Source organism: Quercus lobata, chromosome 10 (genome assembly GCF_001633185.2).
Source record: "Quercus lobata isolate SW786 chromosome 10, ValleyOak3.0 Primary Assembly, whole genome shotgun sequence".
NCBI classification, from domain to species: domain Eukaryota; kingdom Viridiplantae; phylum Streptophyta; class Magnoliopsida; order Fagales; family Fagaceae; genus Quercus; species Quercus lobata.
In genome coordinates, this window is record NC_044913.1 from 39,712,024 (window position 1) to 39,737,062 (window position 25,039).

Sequence of the window (25,039 nt, forward strand, 5' to 3'; positions counted from 1 at the left end):
TTAAAAATGAGGGGTTAGAAGTAGTTCAAACCCCTCCAAACCCCTTCAAATTCCTCCTCCTCTTTTCTTAAAAAACATCCAAACAAGGTAAATTAACGTACTCTCCCTTCCTTTACTCTACTCCCCCTCCTTCTCTCAACATCCAAACAGAGCATAAAGTTTGGATGGGTGGAACTTTGGTAGCACAGCCTTCAAAGTGTTCTTCAAAAATGTGGGTAGAGTGACAAAAATTCTTCAATGATTTGGAAGTGAAGATGGATCAAAGACTTGCTTTTAGTCAAGTTTATGTTAGGGAAGTCCTAAACTTGATACTTTTGCGGGGTAGAGTGTCATGATTAACAGAAAGGATCAACAATCACTAATAGCTATTTCTCAACAGCTCTCTCAAATGATTTTGTTTGTCCCCTCTTTTGCAAGTGTGGAGGGCCTCCTCTATTTATAAAGGGAAGGGAGAGGAGCCATAGTGATAAGCTAGGAATGAGGTTTTGATTGTTATAGAGTATAATTTTTCCCTTATAGATATGTTGTGAAATACCACCGCCACTGATAGGCGAGATGGTACCCGGTTTGTAAAGGAACCTATCACTCAGGGGTTCAAGCCCCCGCATTTACCAAGCAAAAAAAAAAAAAAAAAAAAAAAAGATATGTTGTGAAATGAATATAGGAAAATGTGTCCACAAGTAATTATTACTTTGGGTTGAGAAAATGTCCCAGCTAATCAAACTACAAGGTTTTTGCATGTTGCTATAACTTTGGTTACATTAAATTCTGTCCATGTTTGTTGTCTAATTTTTTAAATATCGGCCTATTCTTTAGCCCATAATGATACTAGTTGGACCTTTTCTTGCCAGGCCATTGGGCCAATTCCTCCATCTCATCTCCCGGCTTGGGTTGTAACTTGTATTTTTTTTTTTTTTTTGGTTTATGTAATAAAAGTTGATTATTCCCACAAAAAAAAAAAAAAAAAAAAAAAAGGCTCCAATTTAACCGAGTCTAGCAACTTCTGGGGGATCCATTCAATGTAGGGTACACATGGTCATCGTTCTCCAAAGAGACGTTGCACCATTTCCAGCCATTCCTTCTAACCTTCCCTAATTGTTCCTTCTAACCCCCATATTACACACATACTCTTTGGAATCTCTAACTCATTCTGTTTGGCAAATTATTTAGAATGTGGAACAGAAGTTGCAATTGGCAAATCATTATTAGGAGATTGGATTTGAAAACTTGTGGGACAAGAATATTTCAAAGATGGATGTCAAATGAGAATTCAAGTAGAAGTAATAAATTTGCAGCGCTTTGGGGAAACGGAGACTACGGGAGACTTGGGCATGGTGGGTTGGAGTCTCAGTGGAGACCTGCCATTTGCTCTGCGTTTCGAGACCAAAGCCTTAGAGCCATCTCTTGTGGCGGTGCTCACACTCTCTTCTTAACAGGTTTCTAACCCATTTCTCTCTCTCAATTGCTTTTTTAATTTACCCATTTTCTAGCTTATATATATGTGTGTTTGAATGTGTTTGTTTATGGTGATTGCGTTTTGCAATTATGTGCATTAGAATGATTAATAGTGAGGATTGTTATATAACATGCTCTGCGACGTGCAACTAATGCGAGTGAAATTCTCCTAAGTAATAAAGATTAAAATAAAAATAAAAATTATGTATAGCTGATATAGAAGAGGTTTGCTTTAATTTTCAATTTTCCAATAGGATATGGTCAAGAAATTTTTTGAAGTTGATGAAAACTCTATTATTATGGATAACTAAGTTGTAACCGGTGGGCACGATAACATTCAACAATAGTGACTGATGATAAGGTGGTCTTACCTAGCTATGATCATCTTGGGTTTCATACTGAGTATTATTAATGTGCATTACAATGCTGAGTATTTCTGGTTAGTAGAATTTCTCTCTGTTGTTGGTGCTTGTAGCCTTAAGCCTTGTACTTTATCTGGCATTAAATTTTGATGATTGTAATCCAATACATTGGTGATGGATTGTGAAGAATGTCAGCTGTGTGTGGGAAGAGGCTTACGAATTATTATCCTTCTTTGGCAGAATCTGGGCGCGTTTTTGCCACCGGTCTTAATGATTTTGGACAGCTTGGCATATCAGAGAATAAAAGCTACTCACTTGTATGATGTCTTGACCTTTTTTCCTAGTTGTTTGATGTTTTTTCTTTCCAGCATTTATTAAATAGGCGTAACAATAATTATTATAAACTGTTCTACACTTGTTTCTAATTGTTTGTATTCTTCTTATCAGTTTTTTTTTTTTTTTAATAAGTAAAGAAAATTTTATTCAAATACTTAATAATGAGTCACCCAAGTATACAGGAAGTAAACAGCAGGGGGCCAAAATAATCAAATACATAAATTACAAGCTTTCATCAAATCATAGACCGAAAAATAGAATGACTTCCTATGATAGACATCCAGTTTGATAGAGTTTTAAAGAAGAAAAGTTTTAAATTAGCTATAGGCCCTTCAGAATCTTCAAAACACCGGTTGTTTCTCTCCTGTCAAAAAAAAAGTTTTTTTTAATAAGGTCTTCTTGTTTGGTTCTGTTCTGTACTTATTTATTACATGTAAGCATTAGGTATCTTGCAGTTGATATTGATGAATATCATTAAGGATTTGTTGTTATTAAATGTATAAACACTTTGACTTGGGGCCTAAGAAGGGGTGAATTGTTATTAAAAATCTAGGGTTTATTTTCAAAACCCTAAACTGTAGGGAGATGTAATTTTCCCCGGGAGTAATATGAAAAGCCATTATGGATATGAAGTTTTTGGGCAAACAGGGTACAATTATTGTAATTCTAACCATAGATGACCTTATAGCATTCTAACTACTAATTAGGCAACTAAAAATAAGCTGTGAATTAGCCTATCACTGTTTTACCATGTTCAAGGGTAAGTAGCATACTAATTTCACATCCCTTTGTGAGTACCAGTATGACCTGCCATCTAGCTAACCTAAAATTAGAAGGTGGATGTTATTGCTGCAATTTTAATTTGCTCAAAAGTTGCTTGTTGCACCAGTAAGCTAAGGTTATTTTAACATATTTTCATTCATTTGGCTCAAGTAGAATCTCGCTCTAACCCTGTAGTGCATCTAGTCTGTCTATTTGAATTTGCATGCGTATCTACAAGTGATAAATTTCTGATCTTGTTGTAATAAATAATAATAATAAAATGTTTTAGTGTTTCCGGCATTGGGTGCTTAGTTATGCAGCCTATAAAGTCTTCTTGATAATAATTTACCTTTCTTTCTTGTTCCAGGGGCCAGTTGAGGTTTCTGGGCTTCAGAAGGAAATTGCACTAATTTCTGCTGGTTATTATCACTCTTGTGCTATTACAGGTATGGGGTTAGGAATGTATTCATGCGGAATTTCTTGAATATCCTTCACAAGGTAGCCTAAAAATATATATCAAAGATTACAAGCAAACGAAAGCAATTCAGTGAAAATTGTAATAGTATCACTATCACTAAGACCTATGATAATTGCTCATTCACAAAGCAGTATAAAGACAGCTTCAGTTGAAACTTCAATACTTTCACATCTTCAACAGTGTGATAGTTTTGCTCTCTCCACAACAGACACAACACAAGGGAGCTAAATTCCACACAGCGAACTGTACCAAACCAATTTCTCCAACCAGCCAGTAAGTCAGCCACTTTCTTTGGTATCACCGAATAAACTCCAAAACTGCCCAACATAAAAAACATAGGTCCACATTGCATTTGCAAAATTAAAATGAAATAGAAGATGATCCACCATTTTCCCACTCTGCCTACATAAGCAACACAATCTAGTAATATGATTCCTCTTATTCTAAGATTATCATTAGTCAGTAATTTTGCCTATTCTGCTGTCCACATGAAAAAAGCAGCCCTCTTTGAAGCTTTGGCACACCAAATCCCTCTCCATGGAAAACAGATCTCCCATAGGGCATGCAACACCCCACAGTAAGATCTAACATCAAGCACCCCAGTGCCACGCAAGCTCCATCTCATCCTATTAGAACCTGTGTTCCATGGCATCTTGGAATACAGTAATCCAAGAATCCAAATCCCAATCATTAAACAGTCTATTGAACTGAATATTCCAATGCTTCTAACCCCCACTGGACTCACATTCAAAATAAGAGGACACAAATGCATCCAGATCAGCTGCTAACGAGAAGAAATGCACTTTATCTCCAATCCCCACACCAAATCATACATTACTAACGAAATGGTCCCACCTTGCTCAAACCCCTTTACATAAGCTACAACCATGTGTTGCGCGTTGGCTTTGTTATCTAGTGGCCCCCTTCCACCCTATCTTCAATGCAATAACCCATCTCCACATTGCCCAAAATGCCACAACCATTCCCCTAATAGAGCTTTATTGAAAGTTCCCAATTGGTGCACTCCCAAACCCAGGCATGCAATTGAGGAACATACTGTGTTCCAATCCATAAGATGAAACTTAACCACATCCCTCAACCCATTCCATAGAAAGTTCCTTTGCAGCTCCACTGATCTATTGGACTCGTGAGACGGAATGGCAAACAAAGACAGTAAATAAGGAGACTCGACAACATACTCTTAATTAGTGTTGTCCTTCCTCCTTTGGAAAGATATTATTTTTCCATCCCAACAATCATTGCTCCATCTTGACAATAGGATTCCACATTGCTTTCACCTTGAAAGACGAACCCCAAGGCGTATCCAAATTATTGACTGGCAAACTCCCAACTTTACAACAAAGGATATCAACCAACACTTCTATACTCCCAACTTCACCTATGAGGACTACTTCACTCGTACTTAGATTAACTTTCAATCCAGTTACTGCCTTAAAGCAAGTCAGAAACATTCTTACATAAAGAAGTGGCTCACTCTTTGTGTCACATATTAGAATCGTATCATCAGCTAACAACATATGAGAGATCTTCAACCCATCTACTTAACCATTGCCAACACTAAACCCAGAGATGTAACCCAGGGCTTCTGTCTTATTCAACATCTTACTTAAGACCTCCATCACAAGAATGAATGACAAGGCTGAGAAAGGATCACCTTGCCGTAAGGCCCTTTTGTGCTATTAAAAAAAAACTTGTGGGAGAGCTATTTACTAGGACAGAAAACCGGACTATAGTAATACATGATTCTATCCAGCTCCTCCATTTTACACCAAACCCCATTCTTCCAAACAAGTATGGTAATGCTTCCCCATCCACATGTTCATTAGCCATTTTGATGTCTAAATTACATATCAATCCCGATACCATGCTCATGATCCTATTGTCAAGACAATCATTAGCAATACTTACAGAGTCCAGAGTCTGCCTTCCTCCCACAGAAGTGTTCAATGTTTCAGACACTAGCTTCTCCAACACTAATTTCAGCATGTTTGTCAACACTTTAGCTACCAATTTACAAATATTTCCTATGAGGCTAATAGGTCTAAAATCCAGAATATTCAAAAGATTAATCTTTTTAGAGAATGATGCAATGAAAGAAACATTGTGTTTTTTTCAAACCTACTAGAACCATGAAATTCTTTTTAAAAAGGCCATAACATCACCTTGAAGTGCCCCTCAGTAGTTTTGGAAAAATGCCATTGTAAAACCGTTTGGTCCTAGGGCTTTATCACCATTCAGCTACTACAAGGCATGCACTACCTCCTCCCTATCAAATTCCCTCTCCAACTACTTCTTTTCCAACCCCTCAATTGTAGGAAATTCCAAACTATCCACCGTTGGTCTCCTGGTCTCTGGCTCATTAAATACCCACTGGAAGCCATCCTCCATATTCTTCTGTAAATAAGGTACAGAAAACCTTTCCACTGAAGCCTTGATTTTCTCCCAACACTCCCCTATCTCACATCATCAAAATACGCCACCCACTATACAAAAGGGCTGCCCAAAAGACATCTGATAATATAATGCTTCATTTTATCATTTTTTGTCTCCTGTAAGAATACTAGGTCCCCCTTCCACTCCTTAAGCACGTTCTTCATCTCTGGTCTCTTGTTGGGGTTATTCAAATTCAATCCTTGCACATTCCAGATGATAATACACAGTTTCATAGAGACAACTGTAGCAACCCCCACCTAGACCTACCTGTCCCTGTCCCCACCGCTTGTTCCTTGTAATTCACAGTAAAATAAATGCAAGATTTTTTGTCTACATAAATTTTTGGGTGTTGGGTTAGCAATGTACCTATTCGAACTCCTCACCGGATTTCCTCATTTCATTTCTACTGCATCCCCTACTGTAGGTAAACAGTCTTTATACAGGATTTTGCATTTTGTAACTAAACACGTACACACACACACATATATATGGGCAAAACTTAGATACAGTACCTTAGGTACCCATTTTAAAATTCAGCCATCTGTCTTATTAAAATAACTTAGCTAACGGTATTAACACCTTCTCACTCTCATCTCAAACTTGAAGATCTCTCCACCACTGGATCTCCATGGCTGCTGTCATGAGTGGCCACAGCAGGCCACTGTTAGCCACTCTCATGGTCTCTTTTGGGTTCACTCTTCTTGCTGAAGTCTAGCCTAGGCCCCTAAGGCTGAAAGCTTGAAACCCATGAGCTTTGCCACCATCAGAAGCACACCAGTGATGTGGTGGCTGCTGATCGTCGTCCTCCTCGTCTTCTCTTTCTTTGTTTGTTCTTTAGTTTTCCTTTAATTTATCTTTTCTCCCCTCCTCGTTTGATTTTATGTGGGTTTGGGGATTGGGTTTGTTTTGGTTGTTAGGACATGATGGTTTTGGTTGGATTCCAAACATGGGGTTTTTGGGTATGGTCATTCTTAGATCCATGAGTACATGAAATTGTTCATTGTCCGTCCAAGTTCTCTGCTTCTCTAACTGTCCCTAGCCGCAGACTAGAAGCAACAAACCTTTAGGTGACAACGCAATGCACATAATTAAGCCAGCCTTTTTGTTCTTCTAAAATCTTGATTTCTTTAAAATTTTAGTAGTTTGAGAGATTGAAAAGCTAAAGAGGTTGGGTTTTCTTGTGGGTTTTCTAACAAAAGTGAAAAGAAAGAGACAGATAAACAAACTGTGTTAACACTGTTAATTGAGTTATTTAGTGAGACAGGTGGCTAAATTTTAAAAGGGGTACCTAAGGTACTATATCTAAGTTTTGTCCCATATATATATATATATATATTTTTTTTTTTTTTTTAAATTGATATATTTTGTAGGGGGTTGGGTTTAATTATTAAGCTCAGGTAAGTTCAAGGTGCAAATAATTCTTTAGTTTGACACATATCTGAAACTGATAAATTTTTATTTGATCCATAACTCTTAATTTTCATCACAGAATGCATGTAAGCAACTTTTGTGAATTTCACATTTAATGGCCATGGCTCTCTGAATCAGTAAAAATATAGAGCTCGTGATCCTTTTTCTTTTTGACTCTTTTCTGTCAGTATATCTTGTAAGTGACTGCATTCTTCTTTTCCATTGTGATCTGTTGCGTTTCTTGTAGTGGATGGAGAACTCTACATGTGGGGGAAAAACTCCAATGGGCAACTTGGCCTTGGAAAAAGTAACAACTAAACCTCTTCTTTTCTGGTATAAGTGACATTATTTAATCATGGAACTTGTCATTTTATATGTCATTATTCCGCACTCTTTGCTGCATTAATTGTTTAGGCACACAGAAATTGAGAGGTACATGTTTGAATTAACACATATATTGTACTGATATGCAGGGTCAGCAGAAGTAGTCCCTCTACCAACCAGGGTAGACTGCTTGGATGGAATCACAATTAAAATGGTAGCTCTAGGGTCAGAGCACTCCATGGCTGTTACTGGTATGGGGAAAAAATAAACAATTTTAGAAACCTAGATTCTGTTTTAAGCCCTATTTCTGTCTTTAATGAAAACCGGGGTTGGGATTGCCATTCCCAAAGTTGTTATTCCCAATAAAATGTATTTGTTTTTTTTTTTTTTTTTGATAGGTAATAAGACTTTTATTGAAAAAAATTGAACATCATGTTCACGATGGTGAACACTTTGAACAATGAAACAAATACAAGAAGATCAAGAGCTAAAGGAAATAGAAACTATAAAATCAGATACAGCAGTACAGTTCGTACACCCCCAAACATGAGCCCAAAGAAACAGAGTACAAAAAATTAAACATTTTAGATGTTCCAAAGTTCTCACCTTGTCTTCAAAAATGCGAGCATTATGTTCCTGCCAGACTAACCACATTAAACATGTCGGAACCATATTCCAAATGGTTGAAAGATGCTTTCCAAACCTGTTTTTCCAAATAAAGAAAAAAGAGTTCACTGACCTTGGCATTACCCATTGAATCCCAAACATTGCAAAAACTTCACGCCATAAGACATGAGAGAACTTACAATGAAAAAGAAGATGGTCCACTGATTCCCCATCGCAGCAACATAAGCAACACCTATTAACCAAACACTGACCTTTCTTAATAAGGTTGTCAATGGTGAGTATCTCATCATTAGCTGTTGTCCACAAGAAGAAAGACACCCGTTTAGGCACCTTAGTATGCCATATACACTCCCAAGGAAAGGCATCAGTGGTAGGACTAGATAATAGCTTATAAAAAGAGCGCACATCAAAAACACCAGATGTAGTCAATCTCCAGACCAGCTGATCATCCCCCTCACCCCTCGGCATAGAGGAATAAATAAACTCAAAGAATGAGTAGACAATGGTTGCCTGGCAATCCTGAGGACCATGACAGAACAATATATTCTAGCTCCTACCTCCTTCTAAATTTGAAACAACCAAGTCAGAGACCCATGCTTCTTTAGCAACAGAGCAAGCATACATAGAAGGAAAGAGTTCCTTCAAAGGAGTAGGCCCACACCATGGGTCATGCCAAAAACTAACACGACTACCCTCCCCCACATTATACAGAATCTGGCAAAAGAACTTTTCCGTTCCTTTTAAAGAACTTACCCCCTAGTGTACTAACCTCCTCTTGCCTCCCCATATTTGTCTGCTATAACCTGACGTCATAATCTATGATTTTCTTTCCCAAAACACCACAACCACTTCCCAAGTAAAGCCTTGTTAAATAGCCCAACCCTCCGGATTCCCAAACCACCACATTCAACTGGCAAGCATACCTTGTCCCAAGCAACTAAAGGATACTTAAAAACATCCTCTGAGGCCCCCCAAAGGAAATTCCTCTAAATCCTTTCAATTCTTGTTGCCACATCCTAAGGGATAGTAAACAACAATAAAAAGTAGGTGGGAAGACTCGATAGGGTACTTTTTAACAAAGTAAGCCTACCTCCTTTTGACAAATAAAGTTTTTTCCATCCAGCCAGCCGTTTTTCCATCTTTTCTATAATAGGATTCCAAATTAATGAATCCTTATAATTTGCTCTGAGAGGCATGCCCAAATATCTCATAGGTAAAGTGCCCACCTTGAAGCAAAGGATACGAGCCAAACCATTCAAATTCCCAACATCGCCAATAGGAACAATCTCACTCTTGCCTACATTAACTTTCAAGCCTATAATAGTTTCAAAGAAGATCGGCACCATCCACACATATAATAACTGTTCCCTAGAAGCATCACAAAACAAAATAGTATCATTAGCAAAAAGAAGTGAGAGATATGGATACCCCTATGACAACCTCAAAAAATGTGAAAGTACATTTCTTTCCTTTTTCCATTCTCATATGTAGGTGATCTCAGAAATTAAGATGAGAATTAAAACCCATACCACTGCATTGTTGTCATCACTGTTACTCTTACCAACTCATCACAAATACTGGCATCACCAGTCTCCTCTGCCGCCACAGAAATGTACCCAAGCATTCACATGCCATCTTTGCAGAAGGTTAAAAAAATTAAACGATCCCACAGCAAAGTGTAGATAGGTATTTTATCAAGCAGCATTTTTGCCATTGTTGCGCTGCCAAATGGCTTTTAATGAAGTTGCAGGAGGATTAGATTCTATTTGGAGTTTTTTAACAAATCTTGGAAAGTATGATTTAATATTCCAGAAAACCCCAAAAAACATGTTTTTAGCTCAGCAAAATCAATCCTTCTTCTTATTTGAAAGAAAATAAAAATGGTTACACAGGTGGATCTGAAATTTACTGGCTGTAGGCTTTGATGACCAAGAGGTGGTACTTGTGGAAGAGTAGTGTCATTATTATTTCTGGTTGGTTTTTGTTGGGTCATGGCAGTGATGATGTGTGAGAGTTTGTGGAAATAGGGATGACAATTTTACTCCAACCCGCCCTGCCCCATAAAGATGATGGGGCTGGGAAGGAGTGAAATCTTTGCCCTAACTATCAGTGTAGTAATGGGTTCAATGATGGGTGTTGGTCAATGATGGGTGATGTTAATGAATAGAGTGGAAGTGGCGTGAGAGAAGGGTGAAAGGATTTTTCTTTTTTCTTTTCTTCCTGATTTTTTTTCCACTAAAATTTTTTGTTTTATGGGTATGGGAACCAAATTATTTTGGGAGTTTATTAGGGAATGGGAATGGATTTTGTGCATATCCAACATGGGGAGTAGATCTTGTGGGAAAGTGAGATCCCACTTCCCTATTCCCACACCCATTGAACAAATTCAAGCTTATAGTGTGATTTTTTGCTATTTATGGATAAGTTATGCTTGTGTAAATCTTTGTTTCATCTTGGTCCTCGTTTATTTTCTCCACCAGATAGAGGTGAGGCTTTAAGTTGGGGGATTGGAGATTCTGGACGACTTGGCCATGACCATGACTCAGGCATTTTAGGGTTCTTCAAAAGCACCAGGTTGAATTTTCATTCATTCATTCTTTCTTTCTTTCTTTCTTTCTTTCTTCTTGAGCAATACTGTTTCATAAGTACTATGTTATTGAAAAAAGTAAGAAGAATGTTATTGAAAAAAGTAAGAAAGAAAGGTACAAGAAGAACTCAAGTAACAGGGAGGTGCTATAGTATATGGCATATGTACTTTCGTTGTTCAGTCTGAGTTCTTCGATGATGCTTTGTTTTAATTAATATAAGGATTGATTACATATTTGGTCCTAACCTTTAAGCTGTGTGTCAATTTGGTCCCTAACCTTTTGGTGTTGTGTCAAAATGGTCAGTGTTGTTAAGTGATGCATGGAAAATGCTGACGTGGCTAACAACCAAATTAAAATATTATTTTTTATGCCACATGGACTTCCACATAAGCTGCCATATGGCATTAATTAAAAAATAATAATTAATTCATCATTTATCTTTTAATTTCACATAAACTTAAAAAATAGATTTACGCATCATATCTTTTAATTAATTCATCATTTATCTTTAAAAAAAATTAAAACTCCTTACTCTCCCTTCTCTCTCGCCGTTTCACATTTTTTCTTTCCCCTAGACCTTGCTGCCATTGGAGCCTATTTGTACAAGCAATAGAGACAGCTGGAGTTGTATGATTATCAAAATTGCCTTTGTCAAGAAACCCAAAGTGTTCTTGGTTATAATAAACCAAATTTGCTTCAGGAAAAAAAAGAAAGACGATTCAAACCTAAATGAATGAACTAGTGTTCTTGGCAACCCTAACAAAAACCCAGAAAAAAAAAAAAAAAAAAAAAAAAAGAAGAAGAAGAAGAAGAAGAAGGGAACTCATGGCTGAATGAAAGAATCAAAATGAGGTCAAAGAGGGCGTTTGTTGAGCTTGAAGAACTTGAAACGACGCCTTGAGATCTTTATCGGGCTTGGATGGGTCAAGAAATACAGGGGACTTGAAACCCAAACCCTCTTTTGCAGCTTCCTGCTCTCCCACTCTAACTCGGTCTCTCTCATCAATCTACCAAGATTGATGCTCTAAGACTCTATTTGTCTTCTATCTGGTGCCTAAGGGGAAGCTAAAGAGGGTGAAGAGGGTCTGTTTCAATTGAATTTGTGCAATCTGTATAGGTTGGTATGACTTGATTTGTATTTTGGGTTGTTTTTCAAAATGGGTTTATATTATGGGTTTGGATGTTTTAGTCATGGATATTGAGAGAGAGAGAGAGAGAGAGAGAGACAACACAGATATAATTAGAGTGAATTAGAAAATGTTGATTTTTTAATTAATGCCATGTGGCAGCTTATGTGGAAGTCCATGTGGCATAAAAAATAATATTTTAATTTAGTTGTTAGTCACGTTAGCATTTTTCATCCATCACTTAATAGTAGGGGCCATTTTGACACAATACCAAAAGATTAGGGACCAAATATGTAATTTAGCCTTAATATAATAACTAATACTCAAGTAATTGTGAGTGTTCAAAAGGTCCTAAAAGTATGAAAGATATAAAATATCACTTCCTTCACCTCTCCTTAGATAGAGAGTGCTATTAACTTCTAAATTCCTGATGGAATCATCTCTTTTATGGGACATGAGCATATGAAAGAGCTTTGTCCTTCTCTGCTTGCTTCAGCTAAATGGTCCCTGTATCTATCTTCAATTCTCCTCTTTTAAAGATAAATGCTACAATTCATACTTAAAGTTTTTAAATTGATAAATTACCTCATGTACTAAAAGTTTAAGCTGGGTGAATTTAATCATTTAACCATTATTATTCTAACACTCCCCTTCCACATCTGGGCTTGAACTCCCCCTCAATAAGTGAGTCCTAACACATGGAATTTTTAACTTTAAATGGGAGGTGGGGAAAAGATAAGGTCAAACTCAAGATCACTGATTGGATATCATGATAAAATACTCTGTTGTCCCAAAAGCTTAATTGGCACCTCTTCTCCTTTTAAATGCTAGGTGGAGGGTTCAGTCATGGGTTTGTGTGTAACCTACTGCTACTAATTCTTAGACTAAAAGGAATTTGTGAATTTAATCACTTAACGATTATTATTCTAACATAAATGCTCTCCTTGGGATGTACCTTAAGCACCATCCTACAGAACCAGCTCCCAAATCTTATAAATACCCTACCCTTATAACCAGCAAGTCCTCTGAGACCTCATTGTCATTGTCACTTTTTTTAAACCATCTTTCAAGGGTTTAAATTTCCTAGCTATCACCAAACTGGTTGTGAAGCCTCGCAACAAGTAGCTAGTCCACCACTCCTGCACAGAAAGCCTGTCTCCTTAAGCCGCTATCTGATGAACATGTTAGTCTCACATGGATACAGCTCCTTTGAGGAAGTTTCTATGGTTATCTGGCTATACTTTTCCTTTCCTTTTTAGTTATTAACATATCTGTTTTTGTGCAGTGAATACACACCGCGGCTTATTAAGAATCTTGAAGGGATCAAGGTATTACTTGTTCAATTGGTGATTGATCTTTCATATCCTAGTTTTCCATTAATAATTGTGGTTTTTGAGCTTCATTATTGATGCATACACAGGTTAAAAATGCAGCTGCTGGGTTGCTGCATTCGGCTTGCATTGATGGTATCTTTTTAAACTTCATTATCATTCATTGCTCTCTGTGGCAAAGCTTTGGCTTCCTTTAAAATCTCTCTCCTCTCTCTCTAAGTTCCTTTTAAATCTCTTGTTATATATTTTTCTGAATCTTGCAGAAAATGGCTCTGTCTTTGTATTTGGTGAAAGCGCAGTAGATAAAGTGGTAAATCTTGGAATCATATTTTAAATTGATCTTTATACTCATAGTTTCTTGACCTTTTTGGTCACTTTATAATCCTATTCTTACCATGTCTTAACAAAAATTAATTCAGGGCTTTGGGAAGGTGAATAATGCAACAGCACAGTTCATGATTAGCGAACTTCCATATTCAGAAGAAGTTGCATGTGGTGGCTATCACACATGTGTTCTAACAAGTAATTCATTATCTTCTCTTTCACACACACACACACACACACACACACACACACACACATATATATATATAATTACTTATTTTATTTCCTGATCATGAGCTAGGAAGAACAGAACTTATGAAGTAAGGAAAACTTGGTGATTTTGATTTCTTGTCTACCTGACAATGATCAATTTTTTCCCTTTGAACAGTGTCTTATCTAGCAACCATTCATAAGCCAGGTTGCCTCTCTTTTGATGGGACTTTATTTGCATAATCACAACCATCCTATCCAAATGCCTAAGAAAGATTTCTCCCACTGAATGTTCTTGAGGGAACTGTATCAGCCTTAAAAGAGATCTGGCTTGACTGAGAATTACTCAAATCCACAGATCAATTCAAGAAAAATTAACAAACTAATAGTAAAAAAGGACATGTTTAAATAGGTGATAGGGAGTATGATTTTGTATAGAATAGAGTGGCAGAGAAGAGTAGACGAGGCCCTTTCATAGATTTTGCTAACATTTTATTATGGCCATTGATTGTCATAACAAAAAAAAAAAATGGAGAAAATGCATTGCCTTGCCTCAAATCTCTAGAACTACTAAAGAAGTCACTAGGACTGGTATCTGATTCAATCAAATAGAAAATCTGACTGTGAAATTACTATAGTGTCTTCAGTGATCCCTAAAACGAAAATGCCACATCATATATATATATATATATATATATATATCAGTGTGTGTTTGTGTGTGAAAATTCATTCCACCCGACTGGTTTAACTGCAAATCAGCAGCTAAGCTGGTTCTTTACCCTTAAAAAACAAGTAAAAATAAGCTTAGGAACCATCCAGTCCACAATTTCAAGAATCACCTTCCATTTCAAAAAAATGTCATTTCACCCTCCATCACTTGTTCACCACAGCCCAACCTGTGGATCTCGCTAAAGCTTCTCCTGTCCAATTTCCTCTATAGCCCCATGTAGTCAGTCTCATTTGATGTGGACTGTTGGCAATCTCATTCAGCATGAGAGCATTGATCTTATTTGCTTCATTTGTCACTGATCGAAATGAGATTTGAAGGGATGTTCCATGATTCAGCCTCAAAACCTTGAACTTCTCTATTTTCCAGTTCTTTAAATGGTCCTTTTTTTAACACTGCCCAATCCAGAATCTTTTTACCTTCTATGAAAGTATTATGTTTGCTAAAGAAGACCTTCTTGTACTTTCCTTAATCTGTTAGCCAGCTCTTTTGCAAGCAATTTTTACATATTGCTCATCAAACTATAGACCTGATTGGATATCTAGCTCACCCACTTTCTTTGGAAATAGTATGATGAAATAAGCATTCAGGCTTTTCTCAAAGCAGTTAGAATCCATATAAAATCCTCCTTCAGCACAAACTAGCATGACTGAGAAACTGCAAAGGGGAATCCATTTTGCCAGGTACTTAAATCTCCATTTATACTCCTTTGTTCTGCAAACAACTCTTCCTCTTCATATGGCCCTTCTAACCATCCTGCCTCTTCATTGTCAATGGACATTAGCTATAACCATCCATGTAAGGTCTTCTCCCTACAGATTATAGATAATAATTTTTGTAGATTTGAATTACGACTCCATTCCCTATCATTTGATGATAATCAAATACAAAAGTCATGAGCTTTGTATGTGAACAGTTCTTAACTAGGAAGCATGTGTACGGGTACAAGTACAACTTGGTGACAGCTAATTTTTGAAAAATTATCCCCTATTAGCCCTTACCTAGGAAGCGTGGGTACGGGTATAGCACCCCAAATGAAGTGTCCATGCTTCCTCACTTCAAAACAAGATTTCATTGAGGGAAAAAAAAAAAAAAAAAAAAAGCTTTCTATGTGTGTGTGTGTGTGCATATATATGTAGTCATGTGTCATGTTTCAACAGAGAATTTTCTTTACTGTTTCCTTTGAATGGATCCGTGCTCTATTTTCTGTCATTTTTTTTTTTTTTTGAGTAAATAAAATACACTAACCTCCCTTGAGATTTTCCTAAATGACACTCCTCCCAAACACTTCATGAAATGACACTGCCCCCCCTGAGGTTTGTATAAATGCAACAGCCAGATTTTCAATAATAGAATAGTCCATTTTGAAATATATTATATGAATTTAGACATACCTCAAGAGGGAAGTTATTCATCCACAAACCTGAGGAGAGTGTCATTCTGTACATATGTTGGGCAAGAATTTTTTTTTAAATGGAATATTCCATTAGTGAAATCACAGTTTGAGAGGGCATGGACTTAACTATTGCATTTATATAAACCTCAAGGGAGGAGTGTAATTTATACAAACGTTGGGGGAAAGTGTTATTTTGATAAACCTCAAGGGAGGGTGGCGAAATTTACCCTTTTCTTTTTGATTCATCATTAGTTCTAGATTCTTAACTTCTCTCTCTCTCTCTCTCTCTCTCTCTCTCTCTCTCTATATATATATATATATTATACAATTACTTATATAAAATTTAATCATTTTTTTTCTTTGTTCGTTTCACCATTTTATATAGGGAGTGGAGAATTGTACACTTGGGGCTCAAATGAGAACGGTTGTCTTGGAATCGGGTTTTTCTCCACTTAAAGACTTCATTTTTAATCTCAAACTTTGGACATTTAGTTACCATATGGTTATATAATTTTGCTTGAAGAATACTGATATATCCATTGATTAATTGTAGTTCTACTGATGTATTTGATCTACCCGAAAGAGTTCAAGGTCCTTTCTTGAAATCTCCTGTTACCAAGGTTTGGTTTACTGTTTTTTCTAATAGTATCTTCTTATGTGTACATTAAATTACATATTTTTGTAAGGAAACAACTTAGAGGAATTTTTTTTTTTTTGATAAGTAATGAAATTTTTTATTAAACTAACAAAAAAAGTGTCACCCAGGTATATAGAAAGTATAAACTAGGGACAAGTATAGTCAAACACACAAATTACAAGCATCCATCAAAGCATGAACCTAAAATATTGAATGACTGCCTACTACTGACAACCAATCCAATAAAGTTTTGAAGAAGAAAAGTTCTAGGTTTGGAATTGTCCTTTCAGAATCCTCAAGATCTGGTTATTTCTCTCCCATCAAATGCACTGCATCAAACAATGAGGGACAGCCACAACTTGGAGGAAAATTTTATATGGACTAGTAATATCATAGTATTGGTAGAAATTGAGTCACACTTTTGTTTTGATATTATACAAACCTCCATAAAATAAAGTCTAAGCGTATTTTATCAATTCCTTTCCAGACCGTACTTTGTGTATAGTATATCCTATCCGAATACAATTTTTAAATTGGATTGATTATTGATTACTAAAGTAAGTTTGTTTGACAAAATTAATACTTCTTAATGAAATTAAGAATTATTGTTCATATCAAATTAAAATAAGTGTAATTATTATTACTGATCAGTAAATATATGTGGATAAAATTACCTAAAAAAGGCGTTTTTGCTGATCACTCTTTGAATTTTCAAGTTATAAAGAGCATAAGAGAGTAATAGAAAGAGAACTTTAAAGGCAGTGAACATAAGCACCCAACCCCGACTGATGGTAGAAAAATTTATTGCTCAAATTCTTACATCAGTTTCATATTTGATATCTCATATCTTTGCCAAATATGTGTATACAGGTTTCCTGTGGTTGGAAGCATACAGCAGCTATTTCTGGTAAGAACCTTTTCAAAACTAAAGCCAAGTTGGCGTTTGTAGTTTCATCTATAGCATTTTTCTAAAATTATCAACATATGGATGTTAATTTTTACATTCTTATAAAATTGAATTTTCAAATAAGTTCTAGCTTTATTTTAGTTTTGGAATTTTTTCAAAAAAATGTTTACATTCCCTCAATTTATTGAAACAGCTGATAAGCAATGTTTTGCTGAAAGGCTTGCTGCTCTTCATCTGTGGATGTCATCCTTTTCTGTCATAATTGATGACACAGGAGAATTAATACAATCATTTGGAAATTCTAAATATGAAATATTTCAGTTGGAAACCAAGCAACTAGCTTTCTCCTATCTGACTATATTCTTGAATATCATTGAAAACTCCCTAATAAACGTCTGAGTGGTAACAACTTAAGTTTGCAAATAAGTCAGTCAGCTAGTTTTCTTCTATATTGAAGCAAAACAGAGTCCAATCAGAGTTTGTCACTAATCTCTATACCTGTTCATAAAAATTATGAGCACGCCAAATAGTTGAGGGATTTAAAATTCCAAATAGATACAAATAAAGGCCTAGTTTTTTGTTTTAAAAGTTTGTTATACATTTAGCGAAAAATTGGGAAGAGTAAAGGGGGAAATATCTCTTGGAGGTTCTTTAGCTAGGAATAATTCTATACATATCATGCTATTAGAATCAAGAGATTCTTTCTTATTGTATTTTCCAAGTATTTACCACCTTGTTAGCCTCTTTACCTAGTGTCATGATAGATGTCTCTTTTTACCTTTTTCTAAACTATCTTAATATCCCTGAGCAAGTAAACCAATTTCAAAGTGAATAAATTTCTTTGTTATCAGTAGTCATTAAAATCAGGATATGTGTTAGGGTCATCATATGAATTGTATTTTATACACATCATCTTTGAAATTATATATTTTTTGGAATAATTTGCCAACCAAATTGTACAAGACTGGACTTGCTTATTTTTTTTGGTATTAGATCACAAACTCCTCTTGCGTTTATCTGGTCTTGAATTAAATTCCTTGTGTACATGCATGCTAATCAACAATATAGGTTCCCCCCTTTAAGATAATGCAGCAGTAAATTCTTCATGATACTGATGCTTTCTTTTCCTAGATCTGGTTGAGTTGAAGGTTTGCAAGTTCCTCATCATTCATTTCTAGTTTGCTTGGCCTCAGAACATAAGAAAGAATGACCATGCTTACATCTTAGTGCACACTATGCCAGGAATTTACATCCTAGCTTTCGAGCATAGAATGCTTCTGATCAGGCATAGCAATGGCCATTTTGGCCCAGTTATAGGGCCTGCCCCTCCCTGCCCTGTTGAAGGTTTAGGGTGGGGGCAGATTTCTATTTTTCACTCATAGCAGGTTTAGGGCAGGGTGAGTATTGGCTCCTCCAACTCACAATTGACCTGGGTATTTTAGAACATAATGGAATTTATTTGCCCTAGCAGCAGTCAAAGCCCTCCTCCCTCTCTCTCTCTCTCTCTCTCTCTCTCTTAGTCCACTCAACCCAAGGAGCAGTAAGGCAAGGCAGTATTCGGCCCCTCTCACCTCTCACCAAGGCAGCCTACTTGTGCAGGAGCCCCCACCTGACACCGTACACACCAAGCCACTCACCAGTTACATTTTCATTTATAGAAATGGTTTTTGTCTCATGTCCATATAGGCATTGTTATTTCCTTTGTTTTTTCCTTTGAATTTCTTTTGATTTTTATTAACCTAGAGAAAGCATATGATAGGGTACCTAGAAGGGTTATGTGGTGGGTAAAGAGAAGAAAAAAAATCCCTCTAAAGTATATTAAGGTGATTAAAGATAAGTATGATAAAGCTGTAATTAGTGTGGTAACAAGCAGAGGCATCGCAAGTGAGCTTCCTATCACAATAACTCCCCCCATTTATGATGGTTTATCATTCCTATGACCATGACACAGAGCGGAGCAAGAAGAGTATTTCTAAAATTCACAAGAGATATACATCAATAATTATTGTTACTCATTTCATTATTGACATTGAACATGAAAGCAGCACAAACTTGGAAGATTGGTTTTAGTCATATCAAGATGCTTTGTTTGGTAAACAATTCTACTTCAAATATAGAACATCCTGACAGTAACATGCAATGCAGCTCAAAGGTTGATATCATAGCTTACACACTTCAGTTCATCAGTTCAAGTTCCTGTGAATATGGAAAGTGACATTTTCTCAATATGATTAAGGCCTGATCAGTCTAGCAAACAGTTGATCTAGTGGCTTTATAACAACTGTGAGTCTGTGACTCGAGCAGGTCCAATTCAGATTGTTACCAAAACTGGTCTAATAAGGGGTAGGCAGAACTAGGGCCAATTGATAGTTCAGACAGTCCACTGGCCGGTCTGGCCCAGGTTTTGAAACACAGCTATAATATCCTAGAAGAATTTTTATCCCTCGTGCTACGAAGCACACATACTGAAAATCATAAAGGCAATGATATGGTGCTTCAACTATTTTCTGAATATTATAATGTAAATATTATTCATTGTGCTCACCCATTTTATGGTGCTTTTTGAACATGCTTGAGAAAGAACCACCCCTTTTTATTTACAGCCTTTCCATATGACATTTTCACTTGTCCTCTCTGAACATGCTTATAGGGACAAAAATACTTTGTCTACAAGATTTGATGGGACACTGCAATGTATTTTAGTTGACATATTGTCCATTTCCTCAAATGCATGAGATCTCATTATGGCTAAACGTTCCATTTTTTTAATTTATTTTAGTGTTTGAAAATACTTTGAATCAATGCAGGATGTATATTTTCTGACAAAATTTATTATTTTCATCCAGAAGGAAATATTTTCACATGGGGTTGGGGTGGTTCACATGGAACGTTTTCTGAAGATGGACATTCTTCTGGTGGACAATTGGTTTGCTTCCAACTCTCTTGAATAATTTTCATCTGCATTGTCTCAGTAATTGACATGCAACATAAGAAACCGTAGTTATATCAATAATCATGATCATTATCATGGCTGTTGGATAATTTGAATATTCAAATAGTCTGTGAATATTAACGTTTCAATTGTATTGTGTATAGGCTCTATTAATGGCCATACTTTATTCCTATAGGGCAATGATAATACATTGTAGCACATTGTTATTTAAATTTTGCATTATCTTCAGGCATTATCCTATTAACTATGGTGCTTACTCTCTATCATTTCTGGTGCTTTAATATATTGTGTTGCAGTGATCTTGAGCTGTTATCATTTATATGTGATGGCTGTCACACCAATGCAGTTATTCCTTAGCTCTATTCTTTTCTTGTTCTTCATAGTCTTAAATCTCATTGTAGTTGAGATATTACAATGATATGTTTCTTTGTGTAGGGTCATGGAAGTGATGTCGACTACATTAAACCTACAATGGTTATGTTTGAAGGGAATGTGAAAGCATTACAAATTTCGTGCGGGTTTAATCACACAGGTGCTATTCTTGAATGCACCTAAGCTTTGGCTTCCTTAATTTCAGCTATTCATTGCCCAGAAACGGTTCAGACTTTTGCTATTGCCAATCACATTCATTCATTCATTGTGTCACATCATCTTTGTCATTCATCACCAAATTAGTAACTATACATGTTTATACCCATCCTAAGGAATCTAGAATGGTGCATCATTCTTGATTGAGGGCTATGTAATATACAAGATACCAGAATAATTTTCACAAATCCAGTATATACAAGTACGTACGACAAAGGTCTCAACCAATACAAAGCATGTAGTGTCATTGATGTCAGAATAACAGAATGTAATGTATCCAAAAAATAATTATTCACTACTGTGAGTACTTTATGCAATCATTTGACAATGTAATTTTTGTACGAGAATTTGCTATGTACAATTATTTAAGAGAAAATATGTGTATATGATACTTTGACAATTAAGGATTCACAGCTATGACTTGAAAGATGCCAAGATTTCAAGTAATTGACTCAATTTGGAATTTTCTTGGTTATCTTGAAAGATGCTACGACTTGGAAGTTTCTGATGCAAATTATTTTACCTCGTCTTGCAAAGTTTATCCACATTTATATATTGTTTCTAGCTTCCTGACCGAAAAGGTAGTTCCTTCTTTTGTAATAGTATCTTGTATTAAATTTTACACATTAGAGTATTAATTTAAAAATTAAAAAAAAAATTTAAAAAGGGAAATTTTGGGAGATTGTGGCGTAGGCATAGGCATTGGAATTTGCCTATAGCCCTTCTTCCCATTCTATATGTTTCATCATGTGCTTCAATTGATTTCTTAAGTAAGAATTATTGGTATTTGGCTTATTTTCAGTACTTTTTTAACAGGAATTTCCTTTTATTTTAATAAAAAATTGTCACATACCTACTAACTAAATAAAATGTAAAGATTAAAAACCACAACCACTTATCAATGTATATTTAAAACATCGGGAGATATTCAGTTAAAAAAAATATTGGAGATAAACCAAATCTGAATTATTGTTCTTATAGAATTTAATGTTTTTCCTCTTCTGGCTTGCCACTTGTCAATCATTGAAGGATGGCATAATCGGACTCGTTTTCTTTTTTGGGAGGCAAGCTTGGAATTCAAACTAACTTGAGCAAACCATTACATTTTTAAACTTAGAACAAGAAGTGAAGCCCAAACTGCAAGAAAATACAGACAATAAAGGAATACCGATTTATTTTTAGTGGTAAATGCGAGTGTGATGAAAGGGAGAGAGTATGACTAGTGTCGTACAAGAATGAGTTGATCAAATCCTCTTACTTTAATTGGGGGAAAACTGGAGGGAAGAAGTGTAAGGAGAGATGCTTATTATTTTCAAGTACAACCATTGATTTGAGGATTTTGACCCATTGAAACTTCTGTATTGTACATGCTCTCTTAGAAGTTTACATGGTCACTTATGAAATGTCAAGCTCATGCATGTAGGATGTAGCACTTTCATGAAGTGCTGAAGAACTATTGACTCAATACTTTTCATCCTCCTAGCCACACGACTCAATCTTACCCCATGAAAACTCATAGGTTTGGATCATGAATATGAGCTTCAAGTGACATCCCAACTTGATCTGTCATGGGTGGCGTGATTTCAATAAGAAATCTACTGATTTAAGGTGTTTCAACTATGGAGTTCCAATAATCTACTTATTACCCTCATGATCAGTCTCTTTTTGGTCATGATCCTATTTCTATCCCTGATTTAGCTGATGACTAATCCTATCGGCATAAGCTAACAAAATTGCTAAAACCATTACTAATGAAAGACCTGTTAGAAGAACTACTTTTGGCTATTTTTTACTACTTTTGATAGATGTGAAATGAATAGTAAAAGTTTGGTTGATTTGAAATGAACTTTCCTTATTTTTTCACTATGCAAATAATGTCAAGTTGTTTTTCTACTTTCGACACTACTTTTAAAGGACAAATGAAAAGTAAAAGCTGATTCTTGCTACTAAGCAAACATTAATGGTTATTACTGCTCTCCACGAGAGCTGATTCTCACTGCTCCCCACTATGCAAATAGTGCTTATTTTGCCTATAAAAGGCTTGCTACTCTCCATTTGTAGGACAGAATTCGAACTTAGAATTCAGTTTTAGTCCTACTTAGCTTTCATATTTCTCATTTTCTTCCCCAATTACATAGCCTTTGTAACCTTGCTATTATTCTACTTGGAAAACTATTTCCTACAAAAAATGTTTTACTCTAAGCTTATTTACTTTGAGTCTGATTAATCATCCATTTTTTGAAACATTTTCTTGAAAAGTGAAAAAATTGTCAATACTTTTTTAATTTCTAAGAGATTTTTTTTCCAAAAATGATATAAGGGCACACATTAGCAAAATCTATTTACTTTAAGCTTTTATTGTAATCTTTTGTTAAAGCATCTATTATTATTTAATTTAAGTAAATTTTTATGGTTAATCTTTACTTCCGCCTATATATATATATATATATATAGAGAGAGAGAGAGAGAGAGAGAGAGAGAGAGAGAGAGAGAGAGATGGGCTAGGAGCCCAAGTCATGTGGAAAGATTTGTAGATCACAAGGCCTAGTTTGTAACGTGAAAGGAATGATGGGTCATAAGTCCATTTCAAAATGTAAGAGATGACAAATGTCGTGAGTCGTGACCCTGATCTATGAAGTATAGAGATATTTCAAGTCACAAAACCCACATGGTAAAGTATCCATGAGTAGTAAAGGCCATCGTTTTAAAATAATAATAATAATAATTTATTATTAGATATTAATATTAGGCGCCATGAGAGACCCATTGCATAAAGATTTTGGGCAAAGAAAAAGAAAGAGAACCCGTGTGGCAATGTAACATCCCATATGTTTTAATAATATTAATTTATTATTAGATATTAAAAGAAAATTTAAGATTATATTCGCCTTTAACCTTAGGTTGTGCTTGGGTAAAACGGTTTTTTTTCCCCTTCTTTCTAAAAAGTAATTTAAGTGAGGAAACTTTAGTAAATAGTTTTTAAATCCCAGCCTCTATTTATTTATTTTGGTTTTGGCTTATCTCTAGTATTTTTTTAATATGAATCTCCTTTTGTTTTAATGAGAAATTGCCACATCACCTACTAACTAAATAAAATGTGAAAATTAAAACTCACTATCACTTGCCATTTTGTATTTAAAATAAAAGAAGACCTCCAGTTAAAAAAGTACTAGAGGTAAGCCAAACCATTTATTTCTTCTCCTTTCACATTGTGCAAGCACTAGTTGCTAACCCTCTTCGTTGTTAATTCAACACTCTCTCTCTCACACACACACAAAAACAATCACATAGAGGAGTGAGAGTGCCAATCACTTCCAATGCTGAAACTAGGATTTTGGTTTAGGAAGGTAAGATTTGAAAACAAAATTAATTCCAAAAATGTTTATATAAGGAATTTTTTTTTTTTTTTTTATTAAACAAGGTACATAATTAACATAAAACTATGATCTAAATGTAAGTTAAATTTTTTTTGGGGGGGGGGGGGGTGCTTAGTTAATTTGAATTTTTTTTTAGCCTAGTATTAAAGCAAGTATCATCATTGTTATATAAAGCTACTTCATAATTTAAGCTAATTATAAATATATATTTCAAACAAATATAAAACTAAATAAAAATAATCAATTTTTAAATATAAGATATTCAAAAAAATCATTTGAATTCTAAAATTTACAATGGAAAAATAAATTAATTTAGAAGAATTGACAATATCAAAAATTTAAATGATTTATGTATGCATTAATTTTTTTTTAAAGATGTTTGTAGGGCCCTTGGGCCTAGAAGTGCATTATTTATTCATATGTTGGGTCTGTGGCCCAAGTCGAGAACAAAGATCCGCCCGAGGATGAGATGTCTTCGTCAGAGGAGATTGCGCTGATGAATAAAAGGTGAGGTTTGGTCCTAAAGGCTCCAGAAAGTGTGCCGAGGATGAAAACTTCCTCGGCCGAACTTGGTCGAGGTCCTGGAAAATGGATTGACAGCAAAGATGACAATCCCTGAAATTCATTTTGGGTGGACAAGCACTGCAAAGATATAAGATAAGGATG

At 35.5% G+C, this 25,039-nt stretch overlaps 1 protein-coding gene across 1 annotated transcript; it reads left to right on the forward strand.

The window, feature by feature from the left end:
• The first annotated feature begins 968 nt into the window (after positions 1 to 968).
• LOC115963352 (ultraviolet-B receptor UVR8) lies at positions 969 to 21,452 on the forward strand. The gene is made up of 15 exons (XM_031082317.1): positions 969 to 1,436; positions 2,058 to 2,134; positions 3,283 to 3,361; positions 7,505 to 7,564; positions 7,731 to 7,832; positions 10,689 to 10,782; positions 13,209 to 13,251; positions 13,344 to 13,389; positions 13,518 to 13,564; positions 13,674 to 13,776; positions 16,297 to 16,351; positions 16,465 to 16,531; positions 17,419 to 17,455; positions 20,302 to 20,381; positions 20,844 to 21,452. The coding sequence occupies exons 1-15, from the start codon at positions 1,172 to 1,174 to the stop codon at positions 20,961 to 20,963; spliced, it is 1,275 nt and encodes a 424-aa protein (XP_030938177.1). The 5' UTR covers positions 969 to 1,171; the 3' UTR covers positions 20,964 to 21,452.
• The last annotated feature ends 3,587 nt before the right edge of the window (positions 21,453 to 25,039 follow it).